This window comes from Hemiscyllium ocellatum, chromosome 5, assembly GCF_020745735.1.
Source record: "Hemiscyllium ocellatum isolate sHemOce1 chromosome 5, sHemOce1.pat.X.cur, whole genome shotgun sequence".
In the NCBI taxonomy this organism is placed as follows: Eukaryota; Metazoa; Chordata; class Chondrichthyes; order Orectolobiformes; family Hemiscylliidae; genus Hemiscyllium; species Hemiscyllium ocellatum.
Genome location: NC_083405.1, coordinates 95,406,168 through 95,428,466, shown reverse-complemented (window position 1 = coordinate 95,428,466; position 22,299 = coordinate 95,406,168). Strand labels below are relative to the sequence as shown.

Here is a 22,299-nt window from a genome sequence, read left to right as displayed (position 1 = left end):
TAGCATCTGAGATGCTGGAAACCACTTGGAGGCATAACCTGCAGACATACTTTCAGCGACTGGTGCATGAAGAGACCCAGTATAATGTAGTTCCTAATGGAGCTTTCCTCACTCTCAGTTTAAGCCCATCAAATAATCTCCCTTCTTATTTTTGCTACTGAAGTGGGTAACCTCACATTTATCTACACTACACTGTACCTATATTCAAAGACTTGGAAGAGGAAAGGAAGATTAGACATGGAGGGGTAGTTTGTAAGAACACAGAATTCATAGTCTGATGATGATAGTTTGGAGAAAGAATGGTCAGTAGCTTAGAAGAAGGAGCCATTGTTGATTCCTGATGAAGGGTTTTTGCCTGAAACATTGATTTTCCTGCTCCTCAGATGCTGCCTGACCTGCTGTGCTTTTCCAGCACCAATCTAATCTAAACTCTAGTTTCCAGCAAATGCAGTCCTCGTTTTTGCCTAGCCATTGTCGAGGCCAGGATCTGAACTTGGAATGGTCAGCAGTTGAGTAGGTAATGGGAATATAATGCTACTAAATCACATATAAAATGAAATGCATATTAAATCTTGTCCATATAGAAGCATTCATTTTTAGACTATAGCCAAAACAAATTTTGCACCATCAATGTTACAGCAGGTCATATAGGCCAGCATTTCACACTGGCAGGCAACACTCAAGGGCACAGTGCATGTGACAATGTTAGTTAAGAGAAAAACACCTTGTCATTGATGATGATGTTCCTCTTTACCAAAGCTTTTTCATACCCAAATCCTTTTGCCACTGGAAATGTTTGGAAGTTTTGTGCTGCAAATAGAAAATCTTATTGGAACATTGACCCAGAACCATTTTCTTCAGCAACTTCACTCAGATTAAAGCTGCAACAGGGAGACAGCAGAGAAAATGAATGGCATGAAGAGGAGGAAGAGCATGACAAATGCTAGGATTGATGATTTGGGGGACAGGGAAACAAAATCTGTGCATACCAGGAGAATGGGGAGGATGGAAATACAATGAGACTAAATGAAACAGCATCTCCTTACAGAGAATGCAAATGTTTCAAGTTCTTGAATCTGAACCACAGTATAACATAGTTCTCAATTCCTGATTCAGGGCAGCATTAGTGAATGCGAAGCACAGGACACCTGCTCGGGTGCACCTGTTGGTTGAGGCAAAGGGCAGCAGGGAGTATGTACTGGAACAGAGATATTATTCAACAATTAGGAGGGAATATCACAGAAAGTTAACATAGATCTGGCAGGCAGAAAAAACACCTCAAGAAGGTCCTTTTGTCAATTGCATCAAAAAGACCATAAAACATAGGAGTGGAAGTAAGGCCATTCGGCCCATTGAGTCCACTCCACCATTCAATCATGGCTAATGGGCATTTCAACTCCACTTGCCGGCACTCTCCCCATAATCCTTAATTCCTTGCAAGATCAAGAATTTATCACTCCCTGCCTTGAAGACCTTCAACGGCCCGGCCTCCACTGCGCTCGTGACAATGAATTCCACAGACCCACCAGACTTTGGCTGAAGAAATGTCTCCTTCATTTCCATTCTAAATTGACCCCCTCTAATGTTAAGGCTGTGCCCACGGGGGAGCAAAACAAAATAACCAGCCTACAAGTGCAACATAAAGAAAATAATCATGAGACAGTCAACACAATAGAGACAAAATACGGAAAAAAATACATTGAGTGAAATCCAGCTCCAAGAACGAAACCATGACAAAAATGACATATTTTAAGAAATCAATTTTAAAACAGATAATGAATTGAACCGTGAAACTGTTGAAGTCCTAAACATACTGATTACTTAAGCGTAAAATTGTGTCTTATCTATGAGGCAAGAGCATTCTTGATTGCATTTGCACCAAGTAACTTAAAGAAAAAGCAACTTACATGATAACTTTGCCTGTGTCTCATTAGTCTTGACACAGACACACCCAGCAGAGAGAGCTTCCTACGTGAACTGTGAATGTGTACTCGACTGTGCAAACTAACAAGGAATGTTGTTACTCATTGCTGACTAAACAGAACACCACCTCCACAAAGGGTTCAATCAAACTGTGTCTACAGCCAAAACAAACCTGTGATAGAAGTAATGAGATTACAAAAGGCAACAATGTGCCTGGTATAGTGGATTGGTGCAGTCAGCTAGTGACACACACAAGCACAGAAATAGGTTCTCATCACACTGATCTGCTTTTATTATTTCTCAGAATAAATACAGATTGAGGCAAGGGAAACCAATCCTTGTAAACATACTTTTTCTGACAAGCATGTGCACTTCCCGAGTGCAATTTCCTGCACTGAACTGGTTTTACAATTAAGGTCACACTTAATCCAGATAGAGCCAAGACCAGTGGGAATTTAACTGAATCTGGTAAACCCTCGCAGCACTGACAGGCTTTACTGTGCTCAAAGTTTAATCCAAGCTGTCACGTAACACTTTAATGAAACAGATTAAAAGGGACAGTTCTCCAAGAATTCTAGTATTAAACAGTATAAGGTGGAGGCTTTAATTTAGTGGTGGACTGTTACCCCTTTGCAGTCTTTATTACAAGAGAATTTAAGTGGATACTTGCTCAAGTACAGGTTTGCAGCCAAACTGCACTTCTCCACTATCTTCCGCAGCACTAAATCAGTGATATGAGCATGGTAATCTCTTAGGTCGCTTACAATGCCTCAATGTTTATTCTAATTGTGCTGACTTCCCAATCTCCACTGTTTTGCTCTGTCTTCAAAAACCATTCCAAACTGAAGAAAGCATCTAATTAACTGCAGGTCAATTCCTGATGTAGAGCACAGGTACAAACATATATTCTAACATCCCTCACCTTTTACACATACTGTTGACAGGTATTTAAGATAGTTAAATTTTTAGCAGTTACTTTTTTAGTGTTGTAGAGGCTTCTGTGACATTTTTATAGTAATTATCATTTCTGCAACAATGCCAAAATTCTTGATTAAAAGTAATAGCAGTCTTGCCTTTATCACAGTCCTGCTTGTAGGAATGTAACAGAGATATCTGACTCCCTGTGCTCTAAACTTATAATTCTCCTGAGACAGTTAGATTTGGACATTTTTAACGTTTGGATGGACCTAATTTTATTCAAGACTGAGTAAATGCTGTAAACTGTTTAAAAATCCTTTGTTCAGACTAGGAATTGATAAACAGAAGAGTTGTTAGTGGCAATAGCTCCACCTTCACCAAGCTTCTGGTTTTATATGCTATGCAAGAATGAAGAGAAGCAAGATGTCCAACTCTTTTGGTAGCCACTCCCTTTGGCGTGTCTAAACTGCTGTGAGTAGAAGTCTTGTCTTACAATTCTGCTCAGGAGAAGAACTAACTGGAAGTGCAACTAATGTAAAAGAAAAAATGACAACAGAACCTGGTTTAAGTTAATTGCAATCTGTTAGAGTTGTGACACATGTCAATGAAACAATTTAGTCAATCATTTAAAATATTTTTAGCACTCCCCAGGAGGGACAACAAACTGGGACATTAGCTTATGACCTTGACATTTCTTCTGTTCCCATCTCCTGTTTGATTTTGCCTTTTGAATCCTGAACTTCCAAAGTCCACATTTGCGCTATATTCTAAGATCTGCAGTACAGATCTGAAAATACCAAATTCTGCAGTTCTCCTGTGATGAATAGATTGAAGTCAAATCCAGGTAATGCTGCTAAGTGGCAATGATGAAGGTTGCAATACTGAAGGTTGTGTGTGAATGCATACTGCATAAGCCATGAAAAGTAATATGTGAAGCAATGAATGAGTACCTCAGAAAATTAACTCTTTTAGATGTGGTGAAAATTTCTACTATACAGGAAGTTAAATTAAAATTTAAGTTACAAGCAGAGAAAATCAAACAAGGCTTAAATGACAAGATCCATTTGCTCCGAATGACAGTGTCTTCTTATAGTCTTCCATTTTTGGCTCATCTAGGTCAAAAGACATTGGATCTGCATGCAGTTCACAAACAGATACCTCTTAAAAGCAAGCAAGCAGCGTTTGGGGATCACTAAAGCTTGCAACTAATGAATGGTTTATACAGTGTCCTGTGCCATCAGGTCTGCCAGTATCACAAAACTGGTTTACCAAGTTAAAAATTACACAACACCAGCTAGTGTGCTTCCAATTAAACCTGTTGGACTATAATCTGGTGTTGTGTGATTTTTAACTTTGTACACCCCAGTCCAACACCGGCATCTCCAAATCCTGGTTGTACCAGTTTGATTCCCCTAAATGTATTGGTAAAGCATGGGTACAGCATGGGGGATGGGTGGTGGGAAGACATTAAGAAAACAACTTAATGACGGGGTAAAAGAGGAAATTCAATAAGATAGTGGCAGAAAGTATGTTAACCCAAAAGACATTCATTCTTGTTTAACTTGCTAGATGTGCTGGTCACATAGACAGTAAGTGTCTGTAAGGTGTAATCACATCTAGAATTGTGATAGACATCACATTAATTATTTCAGATGCCTAGTAAAGAGGAGCTGTTTGGAGCAAGAGGAAGATCTGTTTTTACATGCATTTGATGGGGAAAAAAATTTAAAAGCTTTTTTGCAGGCTTTAATGCAGTCAGAAAGTTTAAAGCCAAATACAGCTGCTTTGTTCTCTTCACTCAGTGTTAAAGGGACACCTGTCCAGGTGCATCCTCTATGCATCATAGAAACTAACCACCATAAAAGTTAGTTCAGTTCAAATGTTTCCATTCAGTTCTGCGGCACAAGAACCTTTGAACTGCTTATTTACAGGCATTTTAGAGGACTGTTTGACTAACTGAAGAAGGTCTTTTCAAAAGCAAATTTTGAAAACATATGTAAGCAATAGTCTGGGCCTCATTTTTTAAAAAAAATCACATTCAGTTCAATGTATTTTGTTTGGAGGAAATGGCTGGAGGGTTGGAGGGAACCCAGGATCAGAGAGTTGGCAGTTCAGCAGCACTGGCAATTGAGGTGGCATCTTCTTGAGCTTGCCATGATATGGAGGAGCCGGTGTTGAACTGGGGTGGACAAAGTTAAAAATCATGCAACACCAGGTCACAGTACAAATAAACCTGTTGGACTATAACCTGGTGTTGTGTGATTTTTAACCTTCTTCTGAGGTTACAAGAGGAATAAATATTGGAATTTCCATGTTGAAGTTCCCTTGCAAGGGACCCTAACTCTAACCCCAACCCAAACCTGATGGCTTAGCAGTAAAATTTCTATGACCGTGCTATGGTTAATACTTAGAAAGTATGTTTGAAAATGAGAGACTCTCAATAGTAGTTTTAACATTGGTCACTACACCACTAAGAGACGAAAATGAGGACTGCAGATGCTGGAGATCAGAGTCAAGATTAGAATGGTGCTGGAAAAGCACAGCCGGTCAGGCAGCATCCAAGGAGCAGAAAAATCGACGTTTCGGGCAGGAACCACATCACTAACAGCCTTGTAAACACTGATTTGTTGCACTGCTGGACATTGAGTTCCCATTGAACCAGAATCATGAATACTGTCTGAATCCATAATATTCCATCAAATAACTGTCTCTTCACTCCAAAATTACTAAATTGTCTCAACACACAATCAGGCAAAAATCAGATCATAATTAAAAATCAAAACAATTTATAAAATAAAAGAATGTTTTGTGGTTGATCTTACAGATAACTGTTCTACAGCATTGACTGGATATTGCAAATATTCTGTGTTTCATTATTGCTTGTGTTCCATCTGCTCCCACAATAATGATTTATAGCTTATAGATACAGACTATAGACAATAGGTGCAGGAGTAGGCCATTTGGCCCTTCGAGCCACCAACACTATTCATTATGATCATGGCTGATCATCTACAATCAGTATCCTGTTCCTGCTTTATCCCCATAATCCACTATCTTTAAGAGTGCTATCCATCTCTTTCTTGCAATTATCCATTGCCTTCTGGGGCAGAGCACTCCATATATCCACCACTCTCTGGGTGAAGAAGTTTCTCCTCAACTCTGTTCTGAATGGCCAACACCGTATTTTTAAACTGTGTCCTCTGGTTCTGGACTCACCCATCAGCAGGAACATGCTTCCTGCCTCCAGAGTCTCCAATCCTTTAATAATCTTATACATCTCAATCAGATCCCCTCTCATCCTTCTAAACTCAAGTGTTTACAAGCCCAGTCGCTCCAATCTTTCAGCATATGATAGTCCCGCCATTCCGAGAATTGATCTCATGAACCTACGCTGCACTCCCTCAATAACCAGAATGTCCTTCCTCAAATTTGGAGACCAAAACTGCACTCAATTCTCCAGGTCTCACCAGGGCCCTGTATAGCAGAAGAAGGACCTCTTTGCTCCTATACTCAATTCCTCTTGTTATGAAGGCCAGCATACCATTAGCTGTCTTCACTGCCTGCTGTACCTATACAGGAAAAATAATGTCTCAGACATGAGACAAATTCTATAAAATATTTGTGAAGCTGTAATTGTTTTATTATGACAAATCTCAGCAATTGAGGCATTTCAAGTTGGGCCTTACTGCGAATTCTGAAAAGAGGTCAAGGCAATTCATATTTTTGTACCTGGATTTTTTTCAACTTCATAATTAATTAATAATGTAAATCCAAGGAAATAACAACTACCATTTGTCAGCATATTTTCTAATCTTGAAACAACCTGAAAACTAGTAAGTGACTTTCTGTTATGACAACATACATTTCCCTACAGAAACAATTCACAATAAAACGATTATGTCTTCTTAATTTGATTGTCAGTACAATTCAGAAAATGGACCACTAAATGTGCTTTGTGTTTGTGTTGAAAACAGTTGACCTCCAGTGCTTTTGAACAGCCAATCCATTGCCAACATTTTAACAATTAGATAATGCAGAGAACAACTCAATATTGTTTGCAAAAAATAAATTGCATCTTAGCAAAGCACAATTCTTCTAGTTCAATGCATATATTCCATATGATTTCAACACCACTTGCCAGTGATCCTAGCTCCCACTAATTCATATTAACATGATTAATAAAGATTATTAATAGAGTATTCTAGGTGGAATGCCCTACAATTGTTTTAATTACTACACACTAATGTGTGAGTGGAGGTTTAACGTTTTTTTTGTATTTCTCAAATCTAGTCATAAGCCTGGGGCATTGAAGGAGCACATTTTGGTGGTCAGCTTCCATTCTCTGCAACATAAACTTCTCTTCTTTTCAAAACAACAACTAGGAACTACAAATGAATACAGGAAAGTCAGCTTTAAATCTTTAAAGATCATTTCTCCAAGTGTCAGGCCCAGTAACAAAATAATCAAAAACAATTTGTTAAATTAGGAAGGGCTTACTCTTACAAATAAAGAACAGTATAGCAAAGGAACAGGCCCTTCAGCCCACCAAGAGAAAGCTGACACACGATGCCTTTCTAAACTAAAAACTTGTTGTCTCTACACTTTTTGCAACCCTCTGTTCCCTGCCTATTCATTTTTTCTGTCAAGATGGAACTTAAACATTGTTATTGTATCCATATCTACAACCTCCTTTGGCAGCGCATTTCAGGCACTTACCACCCTCTGTGCAAAAAAAACTTGCCTCTCACATCTTTAAATCTATCCCCTTTTACTTTAAACCTATGTCCCCTAATAAATAACATTTGTACCTTGGAAAAAAAGGCACTAACTACACATTCTATCCTCACCTCTCATAATTTTGTAAACTTCTATTAAGTTATCCCTCATTCTTCAACATTCAAATAAAAACAAACCAAGTTTGTCCAATCTCTCCTCATATCCAATACCCTCCAAACCTTGCAACATACTGTTTCTGTACCTTCCCCAAAGCCCCTGTGGCAACGAGAACTGTACACAATATTCCAATTGTGGCCTAACTAAAAATCTATTCAGCTGCATCATGACTCGCCAACTTTTGCTATATGCTCTGCCTGATAAAGGCAAGCACGCTATATGCCTTCTTGACCACCTTATCCATTTGTGTTGCTTCTTTTAGGGAACCTGCATGCCTAGATGCCTCTATATGTTGATACCATTTGCATGCGTATTTCCCATCTGCATTAGATCTCCCAAAATGCTTCACCTTACATTTGCTCAGATTAATTTCCATCTGCCATTTTTCTGCCCAAGTCTCAAGCCTATCCATATCCTCTGGCAATCCTTCTAACAATTTGCATCACTCCCAGTCTGCATCCACAAACTTCCCAAACAGACCATCTATATTCTGCTCCAAATCATATTATATATCCATATACTATTACCAACAGGGGTCTCAGCACTGATCCCTGCGGAACATCACTGGTCATAGGTTTACAATCTAAAAAACACCTTTCCATTGCTATTTTGTCTTCTAGAAAGTACACAAAATGGTGAGGGTTAGTGGGAAGTTTTTAAAAACCAGCAGAGAGAAAAGCAATAAGGGAGAGAAGATGAAATGTGACCGTAACATAAACAAAATTGCACAAGTTTTTCAAAATATATAATAAGGTAAGAAAGAGGCAAGAATAGACATTGGACTACTTGAAAATGAGGCTGGAGAAGTAGTAATGGAGAACAAATAATTAATGGAGGAACTGAGTAGTTGCTTTGTGTCAGTTTTCACAATGGAAGACATCAGCAGTATAGCAAAACTTCAAGAGAGTCAGTAGAGGGGGGGGGGGGGGGGGGGGGGGGGGAATGAGTGTCATGGCCATCACCAAGGAGAAGTTGGTGGGGAAGCTGAAGAATACTCCCCAGAGTTCTAAAGGAGATAGCTGAGGAGATTATAGAGGCATTGGTAGTGATCTTCCAGGAATCCGTGGAGTCAAGGAGGGTGTCAGTGGGCTGGAAAATGGCAAATCTAATGATTCTCTTTAAGAAGGAATGGGGGAAGAAGATGGAATACTATAGGCTGGACAGCCTGACTTTGGTCATGGATAAGGTTTTAAAGTTCATTTTTAAGGATGAGATTGTGGAGTACTTTGAAGTGCATGGTAAAATTAGGCTGAGTTGGCATGGGCTTCCTCAAGGTGAGGTCATGCTTAACAAATCTGGCTGAATTCTTTGAGGAGGTAACAACCAAGTTAGACAAAAGAGAGTCAGTGGATGTGATTCCCAGACCGTCTTTGACAAGGAAAACTGGGTTGAGAAACATATCAGTCATGATTGAATAGCAGAGCACACTAAATTAGCCAAATGACCTAATTTTGCAATGACATCTTATGGGTCTTACAAATAAGTCAAATGAGTTGAGGGTGTTAATCAACACCTGTTGTACCATTGCTATCACAGAAATAAATTTGTGGGACAAGACTAACAGCTCAATATTCTGGTACACAGGCTTTGGGCAAGATTGAGGGTGGGACGTAAGGAGGATTGGATTGTCACATTACTGATCGAGGAGTCAATTACCACAGTAATGAGGGATGATATCTTATTCGTTAAGTGAGGCCATATGGGTACCACTTAAAAACAAAAAGAGTGCAATCACTTTACGAGGGGTGTGGTATAAACCCTAAATAGTCAGGTAGAGTCTAAAAGACAGGTATCTAGGCAAATATCAGGGAAGTGTAAAAATATTAGGGTAATAATCATAGAGGATTTCAAATTTCCCAATATTAACTGGGATAGACTTAGAGGAGTGCACTTCTTAAAATGTGTGCCTCATGGGAAAAGTCTAGGACCAGAGGGCATAATCCCAGAATAAAGGGGTGCCAATTTAAAACTGAAATGTGGAGGACTTCCTCCTCAAAGGAAGTCAAGGGTTCTGGGGAAAGGGCAGGAAAGTGAACGTAAGGAGGGTCAAATTAGCCATGATCCTATTGAATGGCAAAGCGGGCTTGAGGGGTCAGAAGGCATACTTCTGTTCCTATTTTTTATGGCCTTAGGAGATTTTTTTTTCTGCCAACATGTAGAAAGTCTTACAACAGAGGGAGCAATACTAGACCTAATTATAGGAAAAAAAGTCAAGCAAATTGGGGGAGCATTTCAGTGATAGTAACCATAAATCAATAAGATTAAAGTTAGTTATGGATAAGGATAAAGGTTCTAATTTGGGGAAAGCTGATTTTAATAAGGTAAGGCAGGGTCTGGTCAAAGTGGATTTGAAGCAGATACTTGCCAGAAAATCTACATTAAAATAACTGGTGGATAACATTATGGCAAGACCACAGACATTTTAGAAGTATATGAGGGACAGGAGAAAACCAGGGAAAGAGCAATGCTCCTTAGGGTCCAAAACAGGAATCACCATAGTGCCAATTTTTATGCTACCTGTGAACTGAATAATTGTGGAGCTCGGAGACAGAGGTGAAGTTTTAAATGAATACTTTCCATTTATATTCATAATGGACGAGGTCGGTTGGTCTAGGAATCAGGGAGGGGAACTGTGATATACTTGAATAAATTAACATTGAGAAGGAAGAGGTATTAGCAGTATTGGCATAGGCACAATAGTGATATCATAAATATAGATGACAATGCTTTTTCTTTTAAAAATACACATGTACTACATGATATCATCTGCAATGAAAATTGTTAAGTTTTCAAATCATGTCTCTTCAACCCTTGTCACTGCAAGCTAATATTGACCATCGTTTGAACAATCTAGTCTCTGTATTAGTATCCAATTTCTTAATAAGTCATCAAAATATATCAATTGTAACTCACTGCCCGATATTAACTGCAATGTACTCTTACAGTGATAGTTTTGCATTACTATTGCTTTCATGATCGCTTATCATACTGACCAGCTTACTTACAAACAGAGCACCTACTGCTTTCAGAGACATCTCCAGTAATATAAAGACACCTACTGAATTTTAAAAATCCAAGATTTTAAGTGGAACAATTTTTATTGTTATAACAACTGCAAATTAGAGCAGCTAATTGAAAAGCAAAATGTCAACAAGGAATCTGTGCCTACACTAAACAACAAAAAGCACAGCCTCTCACCTTTCATTAATTCAGTTCAATCAAAGTATCGCATTAAAACATGCCATTTGAATCTGAAATATAGTTCTCAGGTTAACAGCATACAACCAAAAAAATCTAACAGCCTTTTCAATTTTACCTGATCAGTCTCAGTTCTGTGATACAAAACTAACTGACTCAGAACAGAAACCATAAACTTACTTGAAGCCAAACAGCTGAACACATCCGCAGATCATCAAGTGACCTCCCACTGCAGAGGAAACAACTTACTTATTTCCACAAACAGCAGTTTTCTAATCAGAAAAACACATGAAAGGAAGGAGCAAAAGCTCACAGGAGTCCCTCTTTGTTAAAAATAATCAAAAATACACTATTTTATCACCCAATCCACTACAAAAAACAAGTCCACCATATTAACAAGAACATCATTGATCTTGCAAAGGAACTGAACCATTTTTGTCTTGTCTTTGTTTTAATAAGTAACAAAATTTGCTGAGAAACTGAAATCAACGTATCACATTAAGATACGCAATAGTGAATTTGAAATATTGTTCTCAGGTCAGCAGCTTACTTTGCACATCACATGAAACATGCCATTTTAAACTGAAGTAATATGAATAGGCTTAGATATCAGGAAGCTCCAAAACATGCTAGATTTTGATAATATTTCACAAATTCACTATCAATTCTAAAATAATACATTTCCAAATGTGTAAATTGGCCACACAACACAGACTGTGGAGGGAATTGAAGTATATCTTTGTAAATGGAATCCTAATTGGACTGAAATATAATCAGAGCTGCAGCTGTTCAGTTTTTAGGTCATTGATCAAATCCCATAACTTAGATGGAATCTCTGACTATCCGTATAATCACAAAAGATGGCACCAGCCTAGATCTTTTTACCACTGCCAGACTTCAAAACAATCCTGAGACAGCTGTTTCTATGAACTTTACCACTGAAAAAATATTACTTGTGACTTATTACTATCACTATCTTCAATTCATCCACTTTTAACTTTAAGCAAGTCTAAGTGAAGTTAAAATGGCTAAAATACGTGGCATCAATCCAGGCACTCACCTCGGGGAGTTTGCATACTGCTGATCAAATTTCTACATGGTGTTTCTACTCCACAGGTGTCTGTAAACTGACTTTTTTTTATTTTAGAACCTCAGTTATCTATTGCTCGACCCTAATTACTCAAACACCTACCATTTGGCCTTGAAGTAACCTTTTTACACAATAACCAATAGAGTTAACACTCCAGCACAACTTATAATCAGAATTGCCCAGTAGGGCTTCATCACTGGAATGAAGTTGTTAGCTTGTTGTGAATTCGAGTGGTAAATGAGAAACGCAAAAGGAAAGTCATTTAACATTTCTAGTTTCTACTTAACTACAGAAAGCAGTTTACTTTTGAAAAAACAGTGATGTTACTTTGTCTGTAAGCACAGCTTGAGACAATAAATCCAAATGTTGTTGAGAAACATCTTCAAAAGGACAGAATGCAAAAAATGTCTAACAGAAAAAGTGCCTGAAGTACTTCAAAGCAAGCAAATTAATTATACTTCAAAGCACTAACAACCAATCTCTCTATACCTGTAACTTCTTTGTGATATCCTGATTGATGTTCTGTATCTCCAAATGCTTCAGAATACTTCCATGTATTTCAGGGTAATCCTACAGAGGACAGAAATTTCACCTACTACATGCATGAAACGAACTAACTACTTTGGCAATCTGAAGGAACATGCTTGTATTAACTTCCCTCCCAGCCTATAGGGCTTCCTCACAGGCACATATGCAACAAACTGCACCAACATGCCCTTTCAACTGTGACATCAGCAGAATCCATGGTTACTAGCACTCCTCTACCTGAGTGCATGCCAAAGCCTACCTGTCAGACCTGCTTCTCCACTTAAATGACAAAGCACACTGTTGAAAACAAGCTGCACATCCTCTGTCTTTTTACCCTGCAGAATAATATTATCAACTCAAATTGAAAGAATTGTTCTATTATTGCAAGCAAGTTAAATAAACAAGTTTTGCATTTTGGTATCGGATAGTTTTGGATAATTCAACACCTAGTGGGAAATACATAGGTGTGTGAGAAAATTAACATGTATTACTTACACTGATGTTGGACAGCTTGTCATAACTTGTGGAAGTGATTCTGGTTGGAGCTATGATGAGCTGGTGGATAATAGGGGATTAATTTTTTTGAAAAAAATCTTTGCTGCCTTTTAGAAACAATAATGAACACATTTTGTTAATACAAAATTTTGCTCTGGAGAGAGGTATTTTCTTAAATTAAGCCAAATAATCAAACAAGCTTCTTACCAAACCTCCTCATAAATAGTCCTTCAATGGCACATGCTGATCTGGCCACTTGAACCTGCTCTGCCATTCAATAAGATCATGGCTGATCATTATGTGGACTCAGCTCCACATACCAACCTGCTCACTCTACCCCTAATTCCTTAACTGTTCAAAAGTTTATCCATCTTTGCCTTAAAAACATTCAAGGAGGTAACCTTAACTGGGCAGGGAATTGCACAGATTCATAGCCTTTTTGGAGAAGAAATTCCTTCACAAGTCAGTCCTAAATCTGCTCTGCCTTATTTTGGAGCTCTGTCCCTGAATTCCAGTTTCATGCGCCATTGGAAACAACCTCTCTGCTTCTATCTTGTTTATTCCCTTTATAATTTTATGTTTCTGTAAGACTCCCCCCCATTCTTCTAAATTCCAATGAGTATCCTCCCAGCCTACTCAATCTCTCCTCATAAGACAGCCTCAACTTTGAAACCAACCTAGTCAACCTCCTCTGCTCCCCTTCCAGCGCCAATACATCATTTCTCAAATAAGGCGACCTAAATACCACACAGTAGTCCAGGTGTAGCCCACATCAGCATTCTATACAGCTGCTGTACAACCTCTGTTGTTATATTCCATCCTTCAAGCACTGAAGGACAAAATTTGTCTTGTTAATTATCTGCTGCAACTGCAAACCATGTTTTTGAGAGTGATGCACAAGGACACCCAGGTCCCTCTGCACGGCAGCATGCTGCAATTTTTTAACCATCTAATTATTAGCCTATTTTGCTGTTATTCCTACCAAAATAGATGACCTGTATATTGGATATTGAAATCCAAGTCAAAAATCTCAGGTTAGTATTAAACACATTGGGCTGAACCTTTTGACAGTCATTTTCATTGGGTTTCATGGAAGCCTTCTCTCCACTAAATCTTTACTTGCATTATTGTTCTAAATTTGCCTCATTATCTACATACCCCAGCTTCATGGCATTTCTCTCATCCGATGCTAGCTTGATTGTCTCACTCAGCAGAAGTAATTGTACTGCCAGGATATCCTGTTAAGTGAATGAGCATCAAGTGAACAACCTTAAATGCAGTCTGAATGAATCTGTGAGGTGGGTACCTGTCATAGGGTCATAGAGACGTGCAGCACAGAAACAGACCCTTCGGTCCAACTCATCCATGCTGACCAAGATATTCCAAAGCAATCTAGTCCCACCTGCTAGCAACCAGCTCATATCCCTCCAAACCTTTCCTATTCATATACCCATCCAAATACCTTTTAAATGTTGCAATTGTACCAGCCTCCACCACTTCCTCTGGCCGCTCATTCCATACATGTACCACCTTCTGCGTGAAAACGATGCCCCTTAGATCTCTTTTATATCTTTCCCCTCTCACCCTAAACCTATGCCCTCTAGTTCTGGACTCCTCGACCCCAGGGAAAAGACTTTGTCTATTTATCCTATTCATGCCCCTCATAATTTTGTAAACCTCAATAAGGTCACCCCTCAGCCAATGACGCTCCAGGGAAAACAGCCCCAGCCTGTTCAGCTTCTCCCTATAGCTCAAATCCTTCAACCCTGGCAACATCCTTGTAAATCTTTTCTGAACCCTTTCAAGTCTCACAACATCTTTCCGATAGGAAGGGGACCAGAATGGCACACAATAATCCAACAGTGGCCTAACTAATGTCCTGTACAGCCGCAACATAACCTCCCAACTCCTGTACTCAATACTCTGACCAATAAAGGAAAGCATACCAAACACCTTCTTCACTATCGTATCTATCGGTGACTCCACTTTCATGGAGCTATGAACCTGCACTCCAAGGTCTCTTTGTTCAGCAACACTCCCTAGGGACCTTACCATTAAGTTTATAAGTCCTGCTAAGATTTGCTTTTCCAAAATGTAGCACCTCACATTTATCTTAATTAAACTCCATCTTCCACTTCTCAGCCCATTGGCCCATCTGGTCCAGATCCCGTTCTAATCTGAGGTAACTTTCTTTGCTGTCCACTACACCTCCAATTTTGGTGTCATCTGCAAACTTACTAACTGTACCTCTTATGCTCACATCCAAATCATTTCTATAAATGACAAAAAGTAGTGGACCCAGCACCGATACTTGTGGCACTCTACTGGTCACAGGCCTCCAGTCTGAAAAACTACTGTCCTCCACTACCACCCTCTGGTTTCTACCTTTGAGCCAGTTCTGTATCCAAATGGCTAGTTCTCCCTGTATTCCATGAGATCTAACCTTGCTAATCAGTCTCCCATGAGGAACCTTGTCGAACACCTTACTGAAGTCCATATTGATCACATCTACCGTTCTGCCTTAACAATCAATTTTGTTACTTCTTCAAAAAAACTCAATCAAGTTTGTGAGATATGATTTCCCACGCACAAAGCCATGTTGACTATCCCTAATCAGTCCTTGCCTTTCCAAATACATGTATATCCTGTCCCTCAGGATTCCCTCCAACAACTTGCTCTCCACTAACATCAAGCTCACCGGTCTATAGTTCCCTGGCTTGTCTTTACCACCCTTCTTAAACAGTGGCACCATGTTAGCCAACCTCCAGTCTTTTGGCACCTCACCTGTGACTATCGATGAAAGAAATATCTCAGTAAGAGGCTCAGCAATCACTTCCACAGAGTTCAAGGGTCCACCTGATCAGGTTCCAGGGATCTATCCACTTTTATACGTTTCAAGACATCTAGCACTTCCTCCTCTGTAATATGGACATTCTTTAAGATGTCACCATCTATTTCCCTACATTCTATATCTTCCCTATCCTTTTCCACTTGCAGAAACGTTCCAAAGATAATTTCTGCTACGCTCCAAATTGTTGTAGTAAAGTGCAAAGCCATACTGTAAGTGGATTGGAGATGTGCTATGATAATATGGAAAGGATACAACTCAATCGATGCCAGTGTCCATGGACATGGTCTATCTGACCATAGAACATGCCATGATAGGCTGGTGCTGAGTATCCAAGATGGAGATCATAAATGACCACTCTCCACTGGACATTGACAGTTACCCCGTGGAGATTGTGAAGAACACCAGATTTCTTGGTGTCCATCTGGTGGAGAATCTCACCTGGGGGTCTCATCATAAGCTCCATAGCCAAGAAAGCCCAGCAGCATCTCTACTTTGAGTGTTGACTGAGAAAATCCCACCTCCCACCCCTAACCTCACCACATTCTACAGAGAGTTCATTCAGAGTACCCTGAGCTGCTGCATCACAGCTTGGTTCAGGAATTGCACCATCACAGATCGTACAACCCATAATGGATAGTGAGGACAGCTGAGAAGATAATCGGGATCTTTCTTCCCTCCTTTACAGACATTTACACCATACACTGCATCCAAAAGGCTAAGAGCATTGTGGAAGACCCCACACACCCCTCATTCAAACACTTCTCCCTCCTGCCATCTGGCAGAAGATACCGGAGCATTCAATCTTTCATGGTCAGACTGTGCAGCAGTTTCTTCCCCCAAGCCATAAGGCTCCTTTAACACTGTGTGATAGGACTCTTATCCATTGGAAATTCTTTGCACGACTTTGAACTGCTGTTTAAACAATGTCTATTGTTCTGTCATTTGCATGTTTCACACTTCTTATGCATATTATGCCACCCTGTGTATGATCATGTAGTTTGCGTTGTCCATGTAGCACCTTGATCTTGGAGGAACGCTGTCTCGTTTTTTACTGTGTCAGTTGTATATGGCAGAAATAACAAATAAAAAAAATCTACTCTCTGTAAAAAGAAAGTAGCAAGTGTTGAGCTGGAGTCAGCAGGTAACTACACTGACTTTCACATTCAGAAAGCTTGACACCTAGTTTTATCCAGAACGTGGTAGAATATAAGAGTGCATATTCATGAGGTGAGATAAATTTGTGAGCGGCACGGTGACACAGCAGTTAGCACTGCTGCCTCACAGCGCCAGAGACCCAGGTTCGATTCCCACCTCAGACAACTGACTGTGTGGAGTTTGTACATTCTCCCCGTGTCTGCATGGGCTTCCTCCGGGTGCTCCGGTTTCCTCCCACAGTCCAAAAATGTGCAGGTTAGGTGAATTGGCCATGCTAAATTGCCCGTATTGTTAAGTGAAGGGGTAACTATAGGGGAATGGGTCTGGGTGGGTTGCACTTCGATGGGTCGGTTTGGACTTGTTGGGCCAAAGGGCCTGTTTCCACACTGTAAGTAATCTAATCTAAAAGTAGTAAGTGGGGTGATAACAGGCAAAAATCCCTGTTAATGTTTCTCAATGTTCACGAGATGAGAATCTCATCTCAATGTCCATAACTTAGTTGGAAATGTGACTTGTATTTCCCAACATTGAGAAAGAATTCTCCCAAATTTCCCACCATACCCAATATCATTCAAAGCCTAGGAAGATGCTAACCAATATGTGTATTCGCTTAAGGACCAGGGTTGGGACAATAAGCAAAACTGAGCCCCAGCTTTCCTTTTGAAAGCACTTCTATCTTTGCTGGATTTCAAATTAATCCTACAGTGATTCACAGCATTACAACATCATCAGATTTATAGTGGAGATACAGTCCATTCAGTAAAACTGGTCTGGGCCTTTTTTAATGTAGCTCATAAACCACCTCTCACCCAGCTTAATCTCAAAATATCTGCCTGACATCATTTATTTTCAGAGACATAGGGCTAGAAGTCGGGCATACCGTCTTTGAGCTGGTTTAATCTTTCACTGAAGTTTCGGCTGAGCTGTACCTATACTCCAGTCATCTGCTCCGATTCATAATATTCCTTAATATCATGGTTGAACAAAAATCAAGCAACTTCAGTGTTGAATCTTTTAATTGGAAGAGTCTCTTGGTAGCTTGTAGGGACAGTCTTTCAAATTTCCACTACCTACTCTGTTAATAAATGTTTTCTGATACGAACCCTTAATAGGCTGGCTCTAACTTGAAGGCGCTGTCTGTTCTGAAAACACACACACACACGCACAGAAAATAATGTCATTCTATCTATCCTATCAAATCCTTGAATCATCCCAAACACTTCCATTAGATCATCCCTTAATCTTCTACATCCAACAGAATACAAGGCTTGTCCAGGCAACTTGTTCAGATAATTTAATCCTTTTAGCAACAGTAAATCTGCATTGAATCCCCCTGTAAAGGTATACATGCCATTTGCCTCAATAACACCATACGGTAGCAAATCTAATATTTTAATCATTTACTGGGTGAAGGAGTTTTTTAAAAATCTCTTATTGGATTTATAAGTATGACTTCTAGTTTCAAACTATCTCACCAGTGACTTCTCTTTGTCTACCTTTCAGAATTTAAAAGATAATGAGACTGTTTAAGGCAATACATGCATTATGAGAAACTTCAATCTGGATGTTGATTGAAATAGTCAGATTAGTTGAGGAAACCGTGAGAAAGAACTTAAACTGTTTCCTAGAACAATATTGTGGATCCACCCAGGCATCAAGCTATTTTGCATCTGGTGATATGTAATAAGGCAGATTAAATAAACAATATCAGAATAAATGATCCTACAGGAAACATTGACCATAATATGGTAGAATTTAGCATTCAATTTGAAAGGGAGGCACTTGGGTTAGAAACAACTGGCTGAGCTTAAATAAGGGTAATTGCAAAGCTGAGCTGGCTGGAGTTAACTGGGAAAGGAGTTCAGTAGCAAGAGAAGTAATGACAGATTTTTTTATGAAAATAGTTTCATTCCATCAAATACTTGAATGATCCAAAACATTTCATTTAGATCATCCCTTTTCTCACTGCAAAGACATATTCCAGTGAGGAAGAAGGAAGTGAATGACCAACCATGGTTCATCAGGCAAGTTAAGGATAGTGCCAAATTGAAAGAGAAAAACACACAATTGGGCAAAGATTAGTGGTAAGCCAGAGGATTGGAAATGTTTTAAAAACCAATAACAGACAATAAAAAAAGGGAAAAAAGTAACCTTTGATGGTAAACTTGCAGGAAATATCAAGAAGGATAGCAAGAGCTTCTTTAAATATAAAAGAAGCCAAAGTATACATAAGGCTTCTAGAGAATGAGAATGCAGAAATAATGGAAAACTAGGAAACTGCAGAGGAGCAAAACAAACACTTCGCAACAGTCTTCATAATAGCTTTCGAAAATGATCAAGGGGCAAAAGTGGTCAAGAAATAAATTCAATAACTGTCACCAGTGAAAAAATAAAGTGCTAGGGAAAGTAATGAAGCTAAAGATAGATAAGTACCCTGGACCTAATGAGATATATCCTTAGATATTAAAGGAAATAGCTCCAGCGATAGCGCTGCCCTGATTGTAAGTTTCTAGGAATCATTAGATTCTGAAAAAGTCAGAGAGCATTGGAAAACTTTCAAGATCACATCTTTATTTAAAAATGAAGGAGATTCAGAAAAATAGTTTAAGCCAGTGAGTTTAATTATTGGGAAATTGTAAGGGTGTAATGATGGAGCATTTAGAAGTGCATAATATGATCAAGCAAAGACAGCATAGCTGCATGAAGGGGCAATTAGACTTTATTAGGAAAGTAACAAACAGGATCGATAAGGGGAAGCATCGAATGTAAAACATTTGGATTTGCAGGTGGCTTTTAACAAGATACCACACATTAGGCTATTTCATAAGATAAGAACCCATGGTGATGGAGGTAGTATATTAGTCTAGATAGAGGATTGGCCAATTAATAGGAAACTGAGCTGAAATAAGAGGGGCATTTTCAGGATGGCAACCTGTAAATTAGTGGATTGCCACAGTTATCAGTGCTGAGGTCAGAGCTGGAGATCAGAGCTGAAAATGTGTTGCTGGAAAAGCGCAGCAGGTCAGGCAGCATCCAAGGAGCAGGAGAATCGACGTGAAGAAGAGATCATGCCCGAAAAGTCGATTCTCCTGCTCCTTGGATGCCCTCATACAAAAAGCAAGATCAACATTAGATTGGAAATTTGAGAGGCCATTCAATAGTCTCATAACAGCAGAGAAGAAGCTGTTCTTGAAACTGTTGGTACATATATTTAAGCTTTTGGATCTTCTTGGAGAAAGTGAGGACTGCAGATGCTGGACATCAGAGTTGAAAAGTGTGGCACTGGAAAAGCGCTGCAGGTTAGGCAGCATTTGAGGAACAGGAGAATTGACATTTCAGGCATAAGCCTTCATTGGGAGTGATGAATTCCTGATGAAGGGCTTATGCCCGAAATGTAGATTCCCCTGCTCCGTGGATGCTGCCTGACCTGCTGTGCTTTTCTGTCATCACACTTGTCCACTTTTGTATCTTCTGCCTGACAGAAGAGTTGGAAGAGATTATAATTGGGGTGGAAGGGGTCTTTGATGATGTTGGCTACCTTTCCACAGCAACGAAAAATGTAGGTGGAGTCAATGGATGAAGGTTGGCTTGTGTCATGGTCTGGGCTGTGTTCACCACTATCTGTAACTTCTTATGTCATGGGCGGAGCATTTGCCGTACCAAACCACGATGCACCAGATAGAATGCTTTCTGTAGTACATCTGTAAAGATTGGTGAGGGTCCTTATGGATGTGAAAAATTTCTGTGCCATCTTGACCATGGCATCAACATGGGAGGTCCAGGACAGATTGTTGGTGATCGTCACACCTAGGAACTTGACGCTTTCGACCATCTCCACCTCAGCTCCATTGATGTGTGTCCTCCTCCTTGCTTCCTGAAGTTGATGATCAGCTCTTTAGCTTTTCTGACATTGAGAGAGATTGTTGTCATTGCACCATGTCACCAAGCATTCTTTCCTATATTTGGTCTCTTGATTGTTTGATATCTGTCTACAATGGTGGTGTTGTCAGTGAACTTGTAGATGGAGTTTGGATGACATTTGGCCAGAAAGTCTTGAGTATACAGGGAGTACAGTAAGAGGCTGAGTATGCAGTCTTGTGGGGTGTCAGGACTGAGGATTGTCATGGAGGAAGTGTTGTTTCTATCTTCACTGATTGCAGTCTGTGGGTCAGCAAGTTGAGGATCCAGTTGCAGAGGTGGTGAGGAGACATAGGTCTCAGAGTTTAGAGATTAGTTTGGCTAGGATTATAGTGTTGAAGGCGGAGCTGTAGTTAATAAGTAGAAGCCTGACGTAGGTATCCTTTTTATCCAATGTTCCAAGGAATGAGTAAAAGGCTAGGGAGATGGTATCTGCCATAGACCTGTAGCAACAGCAGGCAAATTGCAAGGAGTCAAGGCAGGCTGGGAGGCCAGAGTCGATGAAAACAATAACTAACCTATTGAAGTACTTCATAATTGTGGAGATCAGAGCCACCGGGCAGTAGTCATTGAGACATGTTACATGTGTTTTCTTTGGTACTGGTGGTCTTCTTAAAGTAAGTTCAGATTTCATGTTGTAGTGAGGAGAGATTAAAGAGCTCAGTGAATACAACCATCAGCTGATCCACACAGGATCTGAGTGCACAGCCGGGGACTCCATCTGAGCCAGTCGCTTTCCATGGGTTCACTCTCAAGAAGGCTGATCTAACGTCTGCAGCAATGACTGAGGGAACAGGTGCATCTGGGGCTATGGGGCAGGTGACACTGTCTCACTGACCTTCTGCTCATACTAAGCATAAAAAGCATTAGATGCACAAAGGAAGATGTATTTTTGACTACTACTCTGGGTTGGGCAAGATAGTGAGAGGGTAGAGAATGGTTTAGAAATGGAAGACTTATGAAAATGGAAGGTGGAGAAGAAAGAGGGAGGGTATTGGGAAGGAGAGGGAGGGGGCTGGGGTTAGAGAATGTGAGGGATAGGGATAGAGGTGGATGTGGCAGTCAAGGGGATAGTAGAGAAGTGGGGGTGAGGGTTGGGAAGAAAGGAGAAGGGAAGAGGAGAAGCAAAGGAAGAGCTGAGGGTGGTGGGATGAGTCAGGCAATGAGAGGACTAAGTGGGAAATGAAGGAGAGGAGAAAGGAGAACACAGAGCAGATTGGAGGTGGATAAGAGCAGGATGGGTGAGAAAGCAGAGGGTCTGGGGCTCAGAATTTGAAGGATGGGAGGGATGGCAGAGTTGGATGGTGAAAGGGGGAATAGAGCAGAATGG

General features: G+C 39.9%; 1 protein-coding gene across 6 annotated transcripts in view; it reads right to left on the bottom strand.

The window, feature by feature from the left end:
- si:ch211-285f17.1 (sickle tail protein) overlaps positions 1-22,299 on the bottom strand; it is a 689,517-nt gene that overhangs the window by 277,394 nt on the left and 389,824 nt on the right. The window contains exon 1 of one of the 6 annotated variants that reach the window (XM_060825001.1): positions 1,908-1,974. The exons of the other annotated variants lie outside the window; for them this stretch is intronic. Coding sequence (XP_060680984.1) covers positions 1,908-1,931 — 24 coding nt within the window. The 5' untranslated portion in view covers positions 1,932-1,974. Of the gene's footprint in view, positions 1-1,907; positions 1,975-22,299 lie in introns of those variants that run through there. 6 annotated transcript variants of the gene reach the window in all.